We start from the raw sequence: 12,390 nt of genomic DNA, 5'->3' as shown, positions 1-12,390 counted from the left end.
TCAAATCCCGGAATTCCGGGATCAGGCGGTTGCACCTCCTGACTGGAGAGGTTGCACCGCCTGGCAGAGCTCGGAGACTGAGCCCAGGCGGTTGCACCTCTCTGTCAGGGGCGGTTGCACCGCTTGAGTCTGGCTCGGAGACTGAGCCCCAGGCGGTGCCACCTCTTGACTGAGGCGGTTGCACCTCTCTGCCAGAGCTCGAAGACCGAGCTCAGGCGGTGCCACCTCTCTGTCAGGGAGGTTGCACCGCCCAGTCTAGCTCGAAGACTGAGCTCAGGCGGTGCCACCTCCTGGCTGGGGCGGTTGCACCGCCCAGCTTCGCTGGGAGATCCTCTCCTGGGCGGTGCCACCTCCAACCCTGGCGGTGCCACCTCTTTCACTATTTCAGCTCACTTGGTTTGGCTCCAAACTTGGTCCAAACCAGTCCGAACTTGGGCCTAATTGGCCCCTACTTGGGTTATAGGATTAACACCTAATCCTAACCCTAATTAACGTGCTAACTATGATTTTAAAGACATTTTCTAAGCTATTACAAAGTCCGCAAGTCAAGACTTCTTCTGGCGAGCTTTCGGCAAACTTCCGACGGTCTTCCGATGAACTCTCGGAAACCATTCTGCGGACTCCCGGCAAGCTCCTAGACTTCACGATTTGATCTTAGCGAGTTCCAACGAGCTTCTTCGGCAAGCTCCGATCTTTCTCGGCGAGCTCCGCGAACTTCCAACGAACCTTCCGGCGAGCTTCCGAAAATCCTTCGGCAAGCTCCCAACTCAATCTCGGCTAGTTCCAGTAGCATTCCCGACGAACCTTCGGACTTCCGTCGAACTCTCGAACTCGCAACAAATCCTTCGCGCTTGACTCCGACACTTTGTTTCGCTTTATGTCTTCATCGTTATCATAGTTAATCCTGCACAACAAAAACAAAACTTCGATCGAGACAATTAATCCTAAGCAATTAACCAAGTTGTCCGACATGTCATTGGTCCCTCGACGCTTCGTCTGATTCTTCGGTGCATCGTCCTCTCATGCAGCCTATTACCCAATCGGCCAGTTGACTCCGCAACTCCGATATCCTTGGCACAATACCCGCTCTTCTTGGCCCGATGCTCGATTTCATGGCCCGAAGCCTTCTGTCGATACGTCGACCGATCCACCGGCCCGACGTCCAATCTTCTGACATGTTCCTTCGGCACAACATGATTTTCCTGCTTTAATTGTCTCATCCTGATCGAAGCATCCTGCGTCACTCAAACCGCAGATTAAATCATAAACATATATCAAGTAGTTTCATCATCAAAATACAAGATTCAACAAGTGAATCATTTGTAATGAAGGATATGTGGCCACTAAAGTAAATACTAGATATGCAAATTTTCGGTGATAGAAAAAATAAGAAGATTTGAATGTCACATAAGAAATACATCAAGAAGATATTAGAAAGGGTCGGTATGAGCAATGCAAAGCCAGTTGATTCTCCTCTTTCATGTCACTTAGTTGTGCTAAGAACAAAATCGTTGAAGGAAAATATGTAAAAAGTTTCTTTAATATAAGGAAAATAGTTAGAAGTTTAATATACGCAATAGTATATAAAAAGAAATAGTATTCTTTAATATCATGCTACTTAATATGATGAGTTATCCACAGTTCTCATATCGACTACATTTTATTCTAGTTACGTAATTAAAAATAATCCTTTCACGGTATTCACCGGAGAAACTGTAAAAGAAAAAAAAAAGCATCAAGGATAATAGCAGCATAAATGCAGAGCATAAATATGTCCATGCTTGTCTTATTGTTACAATGTGCATAAAAATCATAGTTTTTATTTCTCTTCATGATGTTAATTGTCCTGAAAATTTATGAGAGACAGGTACTTGCGACAGCCTGATCTTTCTACTACCCAACATCTATATGATTTTTCAAAGAAGAAAATTCATCAAGATTAAGGAAAGGTATTTTAGAGAACATGGAGGTTGGATATTATTAGAAGAGATCAAGACTATAGAAAAATATTTTAGATATTTGTCAAAGAAGAATTAAAAGGCTACAGAGAAGTATGATCGAAACCGAGTCCTTGGCAGAGGAGAACCTGGTACCGTTTACAGAGGAGTCTTGGAGAACAATCATGTCGTTGCCATCAAGAAACCTAAGATCATTGATGAGAGCTAAAAGAACGAATTTGGAAAAGAGTTGTTTATTCTGTCTCAGATCAACCACAAGAACATAGTCAAGCTCGTGGGTTGTTGCTCGGAAGTGGAGGTTCCGATGTTGGTTTATGAGTTTGTCTCGAACGGGACCTTGTTCCAGCTGATCCACAACAACAACAATGTATCTCCCTTTTCCTTGGCCACCCGCCCGAGGATTGCTCTAGCCTACTTGCATTCATCAACTTCGCCTCCCATCATTCATGGCGACGTGAAGTCTTCTAACATACTTTTAGGTGAAAATTATGCATCAAAAGTTTCTAATTTTGGAGCTTCGAAGCTGGTTCCAAAAGATGAGGATCAGTTTGCTACCTTGGTGCAAGGGACTTGTGGTTACTTGGACCCAGAGTGCCTCCAAAGCTGCCAGTTGACAGACAAAAGTGATGTTTATAGCTTCGGCGTAGTGCTTCTGGAGCTGATAACCCGCAAGAAGCCAGTTTATTTTGAAGCATCTGAAGAAGAGAGGAGCCTCGCATCAAGTTTTATTCTGGCCGCGAAGGAGAACCGACTTATGGAGATCTTGGATGATCAGGTGAGAAATGAAGGGGATACGGAACTGATTCAAGAAATGAGCGAGCTCGCAAAACAATGCTTGAACTTTAGGGGAAAAGAAAGGCATACGATGAAGGAAGTGGCGGAAGAGCTTGACAGGTTAAAAGAATTAAAGCAGCACCCGTGGGTGCCACGAAATGCTGAGGAGATAGAGAGCTTGCTCGGTGAACCATCAGGTGAGCGTGGAATTGATACGATTACTTGCTATAATTCAGGGAAAAGATTGGCGTTAAATTTATTCCCAAACACATCAACTCCCTTGTTTTTATATATAGTTTCCTAAAGCAATCTTAAATTGATATGCAATATATGGTTGTAAATGTTTGTTTGCCAGTGCCTGTGTAAGGGAGAATAATGTGTCAATAACTATAGGAAATCTCTGCCATTTCCTACAATGTATCAATAATTATTGGAAATCTCTGCCATTTCCTACTGGATTATATTCTGAGCTACGGAGAAAGAATATTTATCAGTAACTACAGATCCTGAGATCTGTACAAATTCAATTTGTAAGATCGGACCACAGTCTAATGACCTTTATTATTCTTAATAAGTGGGCTAATTACATATTACTTCCTATATTTAGATCTTATGAACGTCACAATCTTTATATTTTAAAAAATTATATTAAAATTTTTATAATTTTAAAAATAAAATAAATAATTTCATTTGTATCGTATTAACAAAAAATATATATATTTTTATCCATCATTTTTATATCGATCCAATACGTGTGTCACATATTATGTTTTTCATCAATATAATTGATGACGTTAGGATAAATAAAATTATTTATTTTATTTTTAAATTATAAAAAAATTAATATAATTTTTTTAAGTATAAAATTATTATATTAATACAATCTAAGTAAGTATATGATGTAATATATAATTAATCTGTCATAAGTCGTTTGTGCGCATAAGGCTACTCTCAATCCTCCGAAATAATCACATTACAGAAAAGAGATGGTCATCAGTATATAAAGTAAGTAAATGCTGTTTGTCTTGCAATGACGAGATCGCCCCCCTCAATTGTTGTGTTGTGGCGCTCGTACGTGTCCGTTCCTTTGGGGATCTGAGAGAACTCCTTCCTTCCGAGGGAGCGCCGACATGGGGGCGTTCTCTCCGCCGATCACGATAACCGCCGCTTTTCACGAGCAACGACGGCAGCAGGTAGCGGAGGAATCTTTAGCCGCCTCCGCCGGCTCCCTCCACGCAGCTATGGTCGACCCATTTTGGGCGATGTCGCCGGTTCTTCCCCGGAGCCGTGGATGGGCTTATGGAGAAGCGCCTACAAGATTTTACGCCGCCCTATCGCAGACAGGAAGACGACGAGGGTGCCAAGGTGAGCCATGTCAACCATCACGTTTTAATCGCTAGTTTAGGTAGGCTAGTCAACACCACCAATTGCGACGTCTCTCTGACCAGACAGAGAACGTCATTTCTTATTCATGTCTTCTTCTTCTTTTTTTGTGTTCTGCTTTCACAAAGAAGAATTAATTGAGAAAGAAGCTAACATTAAACAATCATGAATTGGTGTGATAAGTCGCTTACACCATCTCCATCTCAGCCGGTGTCATCCGCGGATCCACCAACCGCCAGTTCTTCTTGTACCATAAAAGATTGAACAGGTCCATGAAAATCCACTTGACGAGGATGGTCGATAGCAGTTCATTGAGTTTTCTTTCCTTGTACTTCTATTGTTCTGAAGGATCGAAACATCCTATTCGTTCCGAACTTTGCAGCACGTGGCGCCGATCAAAGGCTGCCTGTTGACATGATCAAAGTTCATCCTTGTGGATCCAAGTTGTTAATCAATTTTTTTTTTTGCAGAAAAATTATACAGTGATGCAATCAAATAATCATTTTTTGCTTCAAATGATTGACTAGGAAAAGGTCAGCTTTCTTGGACCTCATCGATCAGCCAAGAGGAAGCTTCGTTTTAGGCTTTGGTGTTTCCATAACAGATCATTTGTCCAAGCTTTTATGTGAGAGTACCTCTCTGATAATGTGCAAATCGAGAGATGGGTGTGCTGTTGGGGTATCGCTTGTTCCAGCTGTTGATGCTGCCCTTACTGGGTGCAGCGGCATCTGCAGCAGGTCCATTGCCTGGCTGCCGAACGAGATGCGGCGAGATCGACGTCCCCTACCCTTTTGGCATCGGTCCTAACTGTTCGAGGGAAGGCTTCTCACTAGATTGCAACACAACGGATGATGGTCTCGAGAAACTTTTTGTGTTCAACGTCGAGATCACTGATATCTCATTGCCACTAGGCCAGACACGCATGCTCAATGAAATATCGTGGCAGTGTTACAACGTTAGCAACATCTCAATTGGAAGATGTGTGAAAGGTAACCTAGATCTTTTTCTCCTATTCAGGACTCCTTGTGTCTTATCTTTTCCTCTTTATCATTCATTGATCTACTCAATTTGATACTCTATTAAGTTGGATATTAACTAGGTTTGACAAAGAACATGTTTCAAATTATAATCGTGTGATTATTTTCTTTCTTTTCCTGATCATCAAGTGGTATCCACGTGAAATTTCTTTCGAGATTCGACTTAATCGCAGGGGAAACAAAGATATTGGAGGACTATTTGTTGTAATAAAATGCATAATAATTTGATAAATATTCTAAAAAAATTGTTATAGTCTGATTTTCTAAAAATGAGTTAAGTGGTGTCATGTGTAAAAATTGTCATTCATGAAATAATGTTCAATATTAATAATTTGAAATGTTCAATAAGTTGTAAGGCTTAAAGAGCTTTTATGTAGGGGAGATATCTGTGTTTAAAGAGCCTTTTTAAGTTTTCGAACACCTTCTGATCAACACAATCCACTAATTATGGAAGAACCGCGGCTTCGAGCGATAGTGTCGACAGGTAGACGAGGAAGCCTCACTGGGCCTCCAGCGACAATGTCCCGTTCCTTCGCACCGCCTTAGCCCCTCGCTTTCCTCCGGGCAACGCTGCTGCTTACCAATCGACGACCCTTACAATCCTCACCGAATCGACAATGAATCATAGCCCTAGTATGATGTGTAAGAAGTACCCAACCTGGTGTGCCATTTGCGTCTAGGCGATTCCCCGCTTCTTGGGGCAATGTCGGCGCAGCCCTAATCTGGCGCTTCTTCCCTAGAGCCGATGATCGTGCTCCGACATCGACGACGATGGCTCGGTGGGCAGGTCTCCCCCCGATAAGGATGTTTGCGCTCGGAAGCTTTAGGCATGGATCTCGACGACGGTGCCAGGATTGGCGAGTTTTCTTCCGTAGTGTGTCCGGCAGGGCATTCAAGCTCCTCGGTCTCCTTCAGAAGTATGTGAAATCATTCTCAACCACTGAATGTTCTAACCTATTAATTCGCTATTATTCTGCATGTTTTTTATTCCTGGTTGATTCTGTCATCTTATCTTTTGATTGGTAATAGAAGTATGTAAATCATGATAGAGTCATAAGGTTTCTACAAGATTTAACTGAACAAACAATATAGCAAGTGAGGAATACGTATGTACATGAGAAATGAAGTCCTTTCCTGTTTTATTCACAGTAACAGGAAGAATGACCAAAAGCAAATTAAAGGTAATATGCCATATTAAAATGATATTTGTGAAGGATGTGCATGTTATATGATAACAAATATATAATTTCCAAACTTTACAAGGATATATATATGCCTTAAAAATGAAAAGGATAACGAATCACCATACAAACACCACAAGGTGCACAAAAGACATGGATGAACATATGCAATCGACATTACTTACGAAAGAAGTTGAATGCATAAGACCCGTTTTTGAAGAATATTGCACCAAAACTTTGCATTCCGCCATGTCCATCTCGACCATCATACATCAATCACTGGTTTTTCTTTTGAAGTTTGTGCAGAAAAACCAAGAACGCCAATTACAATGTTGGAATTTAACGTGTCCTTGAAAATATACCGATGGGAGATGATGCTCTGTAGCTGACAAGTGATATGATCTCCACTTGTAATAGCCATAGATGGGTATCATAACTTAAAAAACAATTATTAAATTGAAGCGAGAATAAAAAAATATTTGACCATCACAAGTCTTTAACAGTTATTTTCAAGGACCGAATCATCCATCAACCACCAGTCCTTTGTGGAAGAAGAAAACGTTGACAAAGAAGCTGGAGACAGATTGCCAGGCACAACTTTCCTTCTCCATGTCCATCTCAACTAGCATCATCATCCATCAATCACTAGTTCTTCTTGTACTACGAAAGAATGTTGTCATGAAAAGACCTATCAGCTGATTAGTCATTGGTTGAATAACCAAGAACACCAATTGCAACATGGGAATCAAATATACTTGAGAGGAATTGGTCATCCATCGTTCACAAGCCCAACATTCAAACTCAATTTTTACCGAGCAACTAGGGAGGAGTTATGTTCCTTGCACCTCATCGGTCACTGAAGTGGAAGCTTTATAAGAGGGTTTGGTGTTCCTCTAACATTATTTCTTCAGAATTTTTAGACCTTTATCCTGAGACTGCATCTCTTCTAATGTGCAAATCGAGAAGAAACCTATGTTAGTCTATTTGCAGAAGCAAGACACAGCCTTGGGCAGAACCAAAATGGAGGCGCTGTCAGTGTACCAGCTGCTGCTAATGCTGTCGCTGACAGGTGCAGCGGCATCTGCTGCAGGTTCACTGCATGGCTGCCGATCAAGATGCGGCTTTCGACTAGATTGCAGCACAACAGATGATGGCCTCGAGAAGCTTTTTGTGTTCAATGTCGAGATCGTCAACATCTCACTGCCACTGGGGCAGGTCCGCATGGTCAATGAAATATCATGGTAGCGTTAGAACGTAAGCAACAATTCCAGAGACAGCTATGTCTGGTATCTGCCAAAACACCATACAGATTCTCCGACGTCCACGACAAGTTCACTGTAATCGGCTGCGACGCCCTCGCCTATGGGCAATCTCTGCCATTTCCTTGCTGGGTTATGTTGTATGTAAGAAAATGATTATCTAAATATTATCATTTTAAACATTTTGTATTGGTTGTGGAGTTTTTTTTTATAGAATATACGAAAAAATTTTTCTGTTGAGAAAAATATTCTATTGAGGAAAATCCTTTCTACAGTATAAATAAGAGAGAGAATATATTAATATATTGAAGTATTTTTAAAATATTTTTTTTATTTCTTTAATAAAATTCCTTCACATCTTCAATAAAACTTCTTCACTAATTATGCTTTTATTTTTTATTCTTTTTATCACTTTTATCATTCAGGAAATGTTAGATGATCGGATGATCTTCTGGTCACTATGTCGGAGACATCATTATGTAATCGAATAATTGAGAGTGGAATGGTATAAATAATCTAGAACAGCCAACAACTCCAATTGCGACCTGTGTGTGTCAGACAAAGAACGTCATTTCTCATCAATGTCTTTTTTCTTTGTGTTCTTATTATCACAAAGAATAATGAATTGGCAAAGAATCTAACGTTTAACAATCGTGAACAGGTGTGATAGATAAGTCGCTTACACCATCTCCATCTCAACCGGTGTCATCCACGGATCCACCAACCGCTAGTTCTTCTTTTCCCATAAAAGATTGAACAGGTCCATGAAAATCCACTGGAGGAAGATGCTCGATAGCAGTCCATAGACTTTTCTTTGCTCGTACTTATATTGTTCTGAAGGGTCGAATCATCCTATTAATAGTCTGACGTCGCTATGCGTTCCCGACTTTGCAGCATGTGACGTCGATCGCTGCGAAAGATGGGTGTGTGGTCACTAAGGCCGCCTGTTGATGATGCAATCAAACTTCATCCTTTTGGATCCATGTTGTGAGTCAATTGTTTTGCAGAAAAATTATACAGTGATCCAATCAAATAATTTTTTTTTTAAATAAACGATTGACTGGGAAAAGGTCAGCTTTCTTGCACCTCATCGCTCAGTCAATAGGAAGCTTCATATTTTAGGCTTTGGTGTTTCCATAACTTATCATTTGTCCAAGCTTTTATCTGAGAGTACCTCTCTGCTTATGTGCAAATCGAGAGATGGGTGTGCTGTTAGGGTATCGCTTGTTCCAGCTGTTGATGCTGCCGCTACTGGGTGCAGCGGCATCTGCAGCAGCTGCACCGCCTGGCTGCCGAACGAGATGCGGCGAGGTTGACGTCCCCTACCCTTTCGGCATCGGTCCTAACTGTTCGAGGGAAGGCTTCTCACTAGATTGCAACACAACGGATGATGATGACCTCGAGAAACTTTTTTTGTCCGTCGTCGAGATCACCGATATCTCGTTGCCACTTGGCCAGGCACGCATGCTCAATGAAATATCGTGGCAGTGTTACAGCGCTCGCACCAATTCTATCGACAACAGCACCTGGTTTCTGAATTTAACCAACACACCATACAGATTCTCCGACGACCTCAACAAGTTCACTGTGATCGGCTGCGACACCCTCGCCTACATCAGGGGTTTGAAAGGGAAAGGCAGCTACCGGAGCGGTTGCGTGTCTTCGTGTCAAAACGAGGTGAGTTTGGACAACAGGTCATCATGCTCCGGCATCGGCTGCTGCCAAACCTCCATTCCCAAGGACCTCACATACTATGAGGTCTGGTTTGATTCAAATTTCGACAGCTCGAGCACCTGGAAGTTCAGTTACTGCAGCTATGCCGTATTGTTGGAGGCGAATCAGTTTGAATTCCAAGCATCTTACATCACAATGACAAATTTCTGGTACAACAGAAGCAGCCCGGTACCTTTGGTGGTGGATTGGGCGATCGGAAACGAGACATGCGAGGTTGCACAGCGCGACATAACCTCCTACGCCTGCATCAGCGAGCACAGCGAGTGTTTGAACTCTTCCAATGGTCCTGGGTATCTTTGTAACTGTTCGAGTGGCTACCATGGCAATCCTTATGTCGCTCATGGCTGCCAAGGTCTCTTCTCCTTCTGGGATCACCTTGCCTTTTTGAGTTTTCACGATTGTTTCTGATACTTCCGAACATGTCTTAATTGCAGACATCGACGAATGTTCTGATAAATATCGATATCCTTGCCATGGCATCTGCCAGAACCTGCCCGGTAACTACAGTTGTTTCTGCCCGCGAGGTACATATGGTGATGCTTTCACTGGAACATGCACCCACACCCAACACCAGAAACTCCCATCATCAGCGAAGGTGGCTATAGGTAAGAGTCTTTTTTCCACCATGACTTTTGATGCCAAGTGTTACAAATGAATTCTTTTGTTCCCTTTCTTTTCATGAATTTTATTTATTGCTTCAAATCCTTTGAATCTGTCTGCACTATAGACTAGGTGTATCTTATAGAGAGGACTAATAAGAATAGCCTGGTTCAATCTTATATTCTGTTGTCTTGTATCATCTCCAAGTAGCTGATGAATTTTCGATAGTATTTACTTGCGAAAGATCAATAATATGTTAAATTCATATTTGCCAGTACTGCTTTTATCAGCATAGATGGAACCGACTCCGGTTGCAGAACCTCAAAGAACTTTTGTGATTAATAAATCTCCTTATTTATCCCTCTTCTTGAAGGTCCTTAATTTTTATTTTTTATTTTTCAACTTCAACAATGAGTTCAGACCTTTGGCATCATCGTGATTGTGAAAGCAAGAAAGTCTTGAAGACTTCATGTGTTTCTTCTTCTCCCCCAGGGAAATCCAACTTGTGTGTTTATACCTGCTAAAAGTTGCAGGTCTGTGATTCTTGTATCTGCATGGACTTCGAGTATTCTAGTTATATAGCTTAGCATAATGCTTGCGCAGAAGAAAAGCAATAATAATAAGCACCATTAAATCAGATAATGTGTATAAAAGGTAATTTTTGTTTCTCTTCCTGGTTTTAATTGGCCTGAAAATTTCTGAGATACAGGTACTGGCAGTGGCTTGATCTTCCTACTAGTATCCGGCATGTGTATCTATGTGATTCTTCAAAGAAGAAAATTCATCAAGATTAAGGAAAGATATTTTAGAGAACATGGAGGTTGGATATTATTGGAAGAGATCAAGGCTAAAGAAAGATCCTTTAGAGAACAAGGTCTTGCATTTAAGATATTTGCCAAAGAAGAATTAGAAAAAGCTACAGAGAAGTATGATCAGAACCGAGTCCTTGGCAGAGGAGGACAGGGCACCGTTTACAAAGGAGACTTGGAGGACAGTCGTGTCGTTGCCATCAAGAAACCCAAGATCATTGATGAGAGCCAAAAGAATGAATTTGGAAAAGAGCTGCTTATTCTGTCGCAGATCAACCACAAGAACATAGTTAAGCTCTTGGGTTGTTGCTTGGAAGTGGAGGTTCCGATGCTGGTTTATGAGTTTGTCTCGAACGGGACCTTGTTCCAGCTGATTCACGACAACAACAGGGCATCTCCCTTTTCCTTGGCCACTCGCTTGAGGATCGCTCATGAGTCTGCCGAAGCTCTGGCCTACTTGCATTCATCGGCTTCGCCTCCCATCATTCATGGCGACGTGAAGTCTTCCAACATCCTTTTAGATGAAAATTATACAGCAAAAGTTTCTGACTTTGGAGCTTCGAAGCTGGTTCCAAAAGACGAGGATCAGTTTGCTACCTTGGTGCAAGGGACTTGTGGTTACTTGGACCCAGAGTACCTCCAAACCTGCCAGTTGACAGACAAAAGTGATGTTTATAGCTTCGGCGTAGTGCTTCTGGAGCTGATGACCGGCAAGAAGCCAATTTATTTTGAAGCATCTGAAGATGAGAGGAGCCTCGCATCATGTTTTATTCTGGCGACGAAGGAGAACCGACTTATGGAGATCTTGGATGATCAGGTGAGAAACGAAGGGGATACGGAACTGATTCAAGAAATGAGCGAGCTCGCAAAGCAATGCTTGAAGTTCATGGGAGAAGAAAGGCCTACGATGAAGCAAGTGGCGGAAGAGCTTGACAGGTTGAGAAAATTCAAGCAGCACCCGTGGGTACCGCAGAATACTGAGGAGATTGAGAGCTTGCTCAGTCAACCATCGGTTGACCATGAGACATATTATCATGGAATTGAAACCACTACTAGCTATAATCCAGAGAAAAGATTGGGATTGGACATCGAATATGGAAGATAATGATCTGGTGCATGCCCAAACCTCTCTGGTTCACGAGGCTTCTTGTTGCAATCTTGAATTCATACTGCTGCTATGTATACTTGTGAACGTCTGTGTTTGTGCCAGTGTATAATGGCGAAGAATATTTATTGATAACTACAGGTAATCTCTGCCATTTCCTTGCTGGATTATGTTGTATGTAAGAATAAGGTTATCCAAATAAATATTATCATTTCAAACATTTCGCATTGATTGTGGAGCTTTTATCATTCAGGTAATGTTAGATGATCGGCTGACATTATTGTCACCAGACATCATTATCTAATCTAGTAATTGAGATTAAAATGATATAAACAGTCTATGTATGTTCTTTATCTATGTCAATCCGATTTTTTTAAGCAGTGATAAGGACAAATATATATTAATTGCCATCTGTTTAATACAAAAATACGATATTATTTTGTGGTCGGCTCTTCGACATGCTTTTATAAGTTTATAGAAGTCCATCAGCATAAAAAAATAATAAATTTATTTTTATTATAGTTGTTAGCTTTCGATCATCTATGTGAAA

General features: G+C 41.4%; 3 protein-coding genes across 3 annotated transcripts; all 3 read left to right on the top strand.

Annotated features, from left to right (window-relative positions):
• The first annotated feature begins 2,262 nt into the window (after positions 1 to 2,262).
• LOC135629144 (putative wall-associated receptor kinase-like 16) lies at positions 2,263 to 3,098 on the top strand. The gene is made up of 2 exons (XM_065136331.1): positions 2,263 to 2,929; positions 3,088 to 3,098. The coding sequence occupies exons 1-2, from the start codon at positions 2,263 to 2,265 to the stop codon at positions 3,096 to 3,098; spliced, it is 678 nt and encodes a 225-aa protein (XP_064992403.1).
• Positions 3,099 to 4,776: 1,678 nt separating this feature from the next.
• LOC135629143 (wall-associated receptor kinase 4-like) lies at positions 4,777 to 7,578 on the top strand. Its single transcript, XM_065136330.1, has 2 exons — positions 4,777 to 5,104; positions 7,403 to 7,578. Exons 1-2 carry the CDS (start codon positions 4,777 to 4,779, stop codon positions 7,576 to 7,578), a joined length of 504 nt encoding a protein of 167 aa, XP_064992402.1.
• A 1,184-nt stretch (positions 7,579 to 8,762) lies between these two features.
• On the top strand, positions 8,763 to 12,054 carry LOC135628986 (putative wall-associated receptor kinase-like 16). The gene is made up of 3 exons (XM_065136037.1): positions 8,763 to 9,678; positions 9,761 to 9,931; positions 10,636 to 12,054. The coding sequence occupies exons 1-3, from the start codon at positions 8,793 to 8,795 to the stop codon at positions 11,838 to 11,840; spliced, it is 2,262 nt and encodes a 753-aa protein (XP_064992109.1). The 5' UTR covers positions 8,763 to 8,792; the 3' UTR covers positions 11,841 to 12,054.
• The last annotated feature ends 336 nt before the right edge of the window (positions 12,055 to 12,390 follow it).

Source organism: Musa acuminata, chromosome BXJ3-1 (assembly GCF_036884655.1).
Source record: "Musa acuminata AAA Group cultivar baxijiao chromosome BXJ3-1, Cavendish_Baxijiao_AAA, whole genome shotgun sequence".
Taxonomy (NCBI): domain Eukaryota; kingdom Viridiplantae; phylum Streptophyta; class Magnoliopsida; order Zingiberales; family Musaceae; genus Musa; species Musa acuminata.
This window is presented reverse-complemented; position numbering and strand designations above follow the sequence as displayed.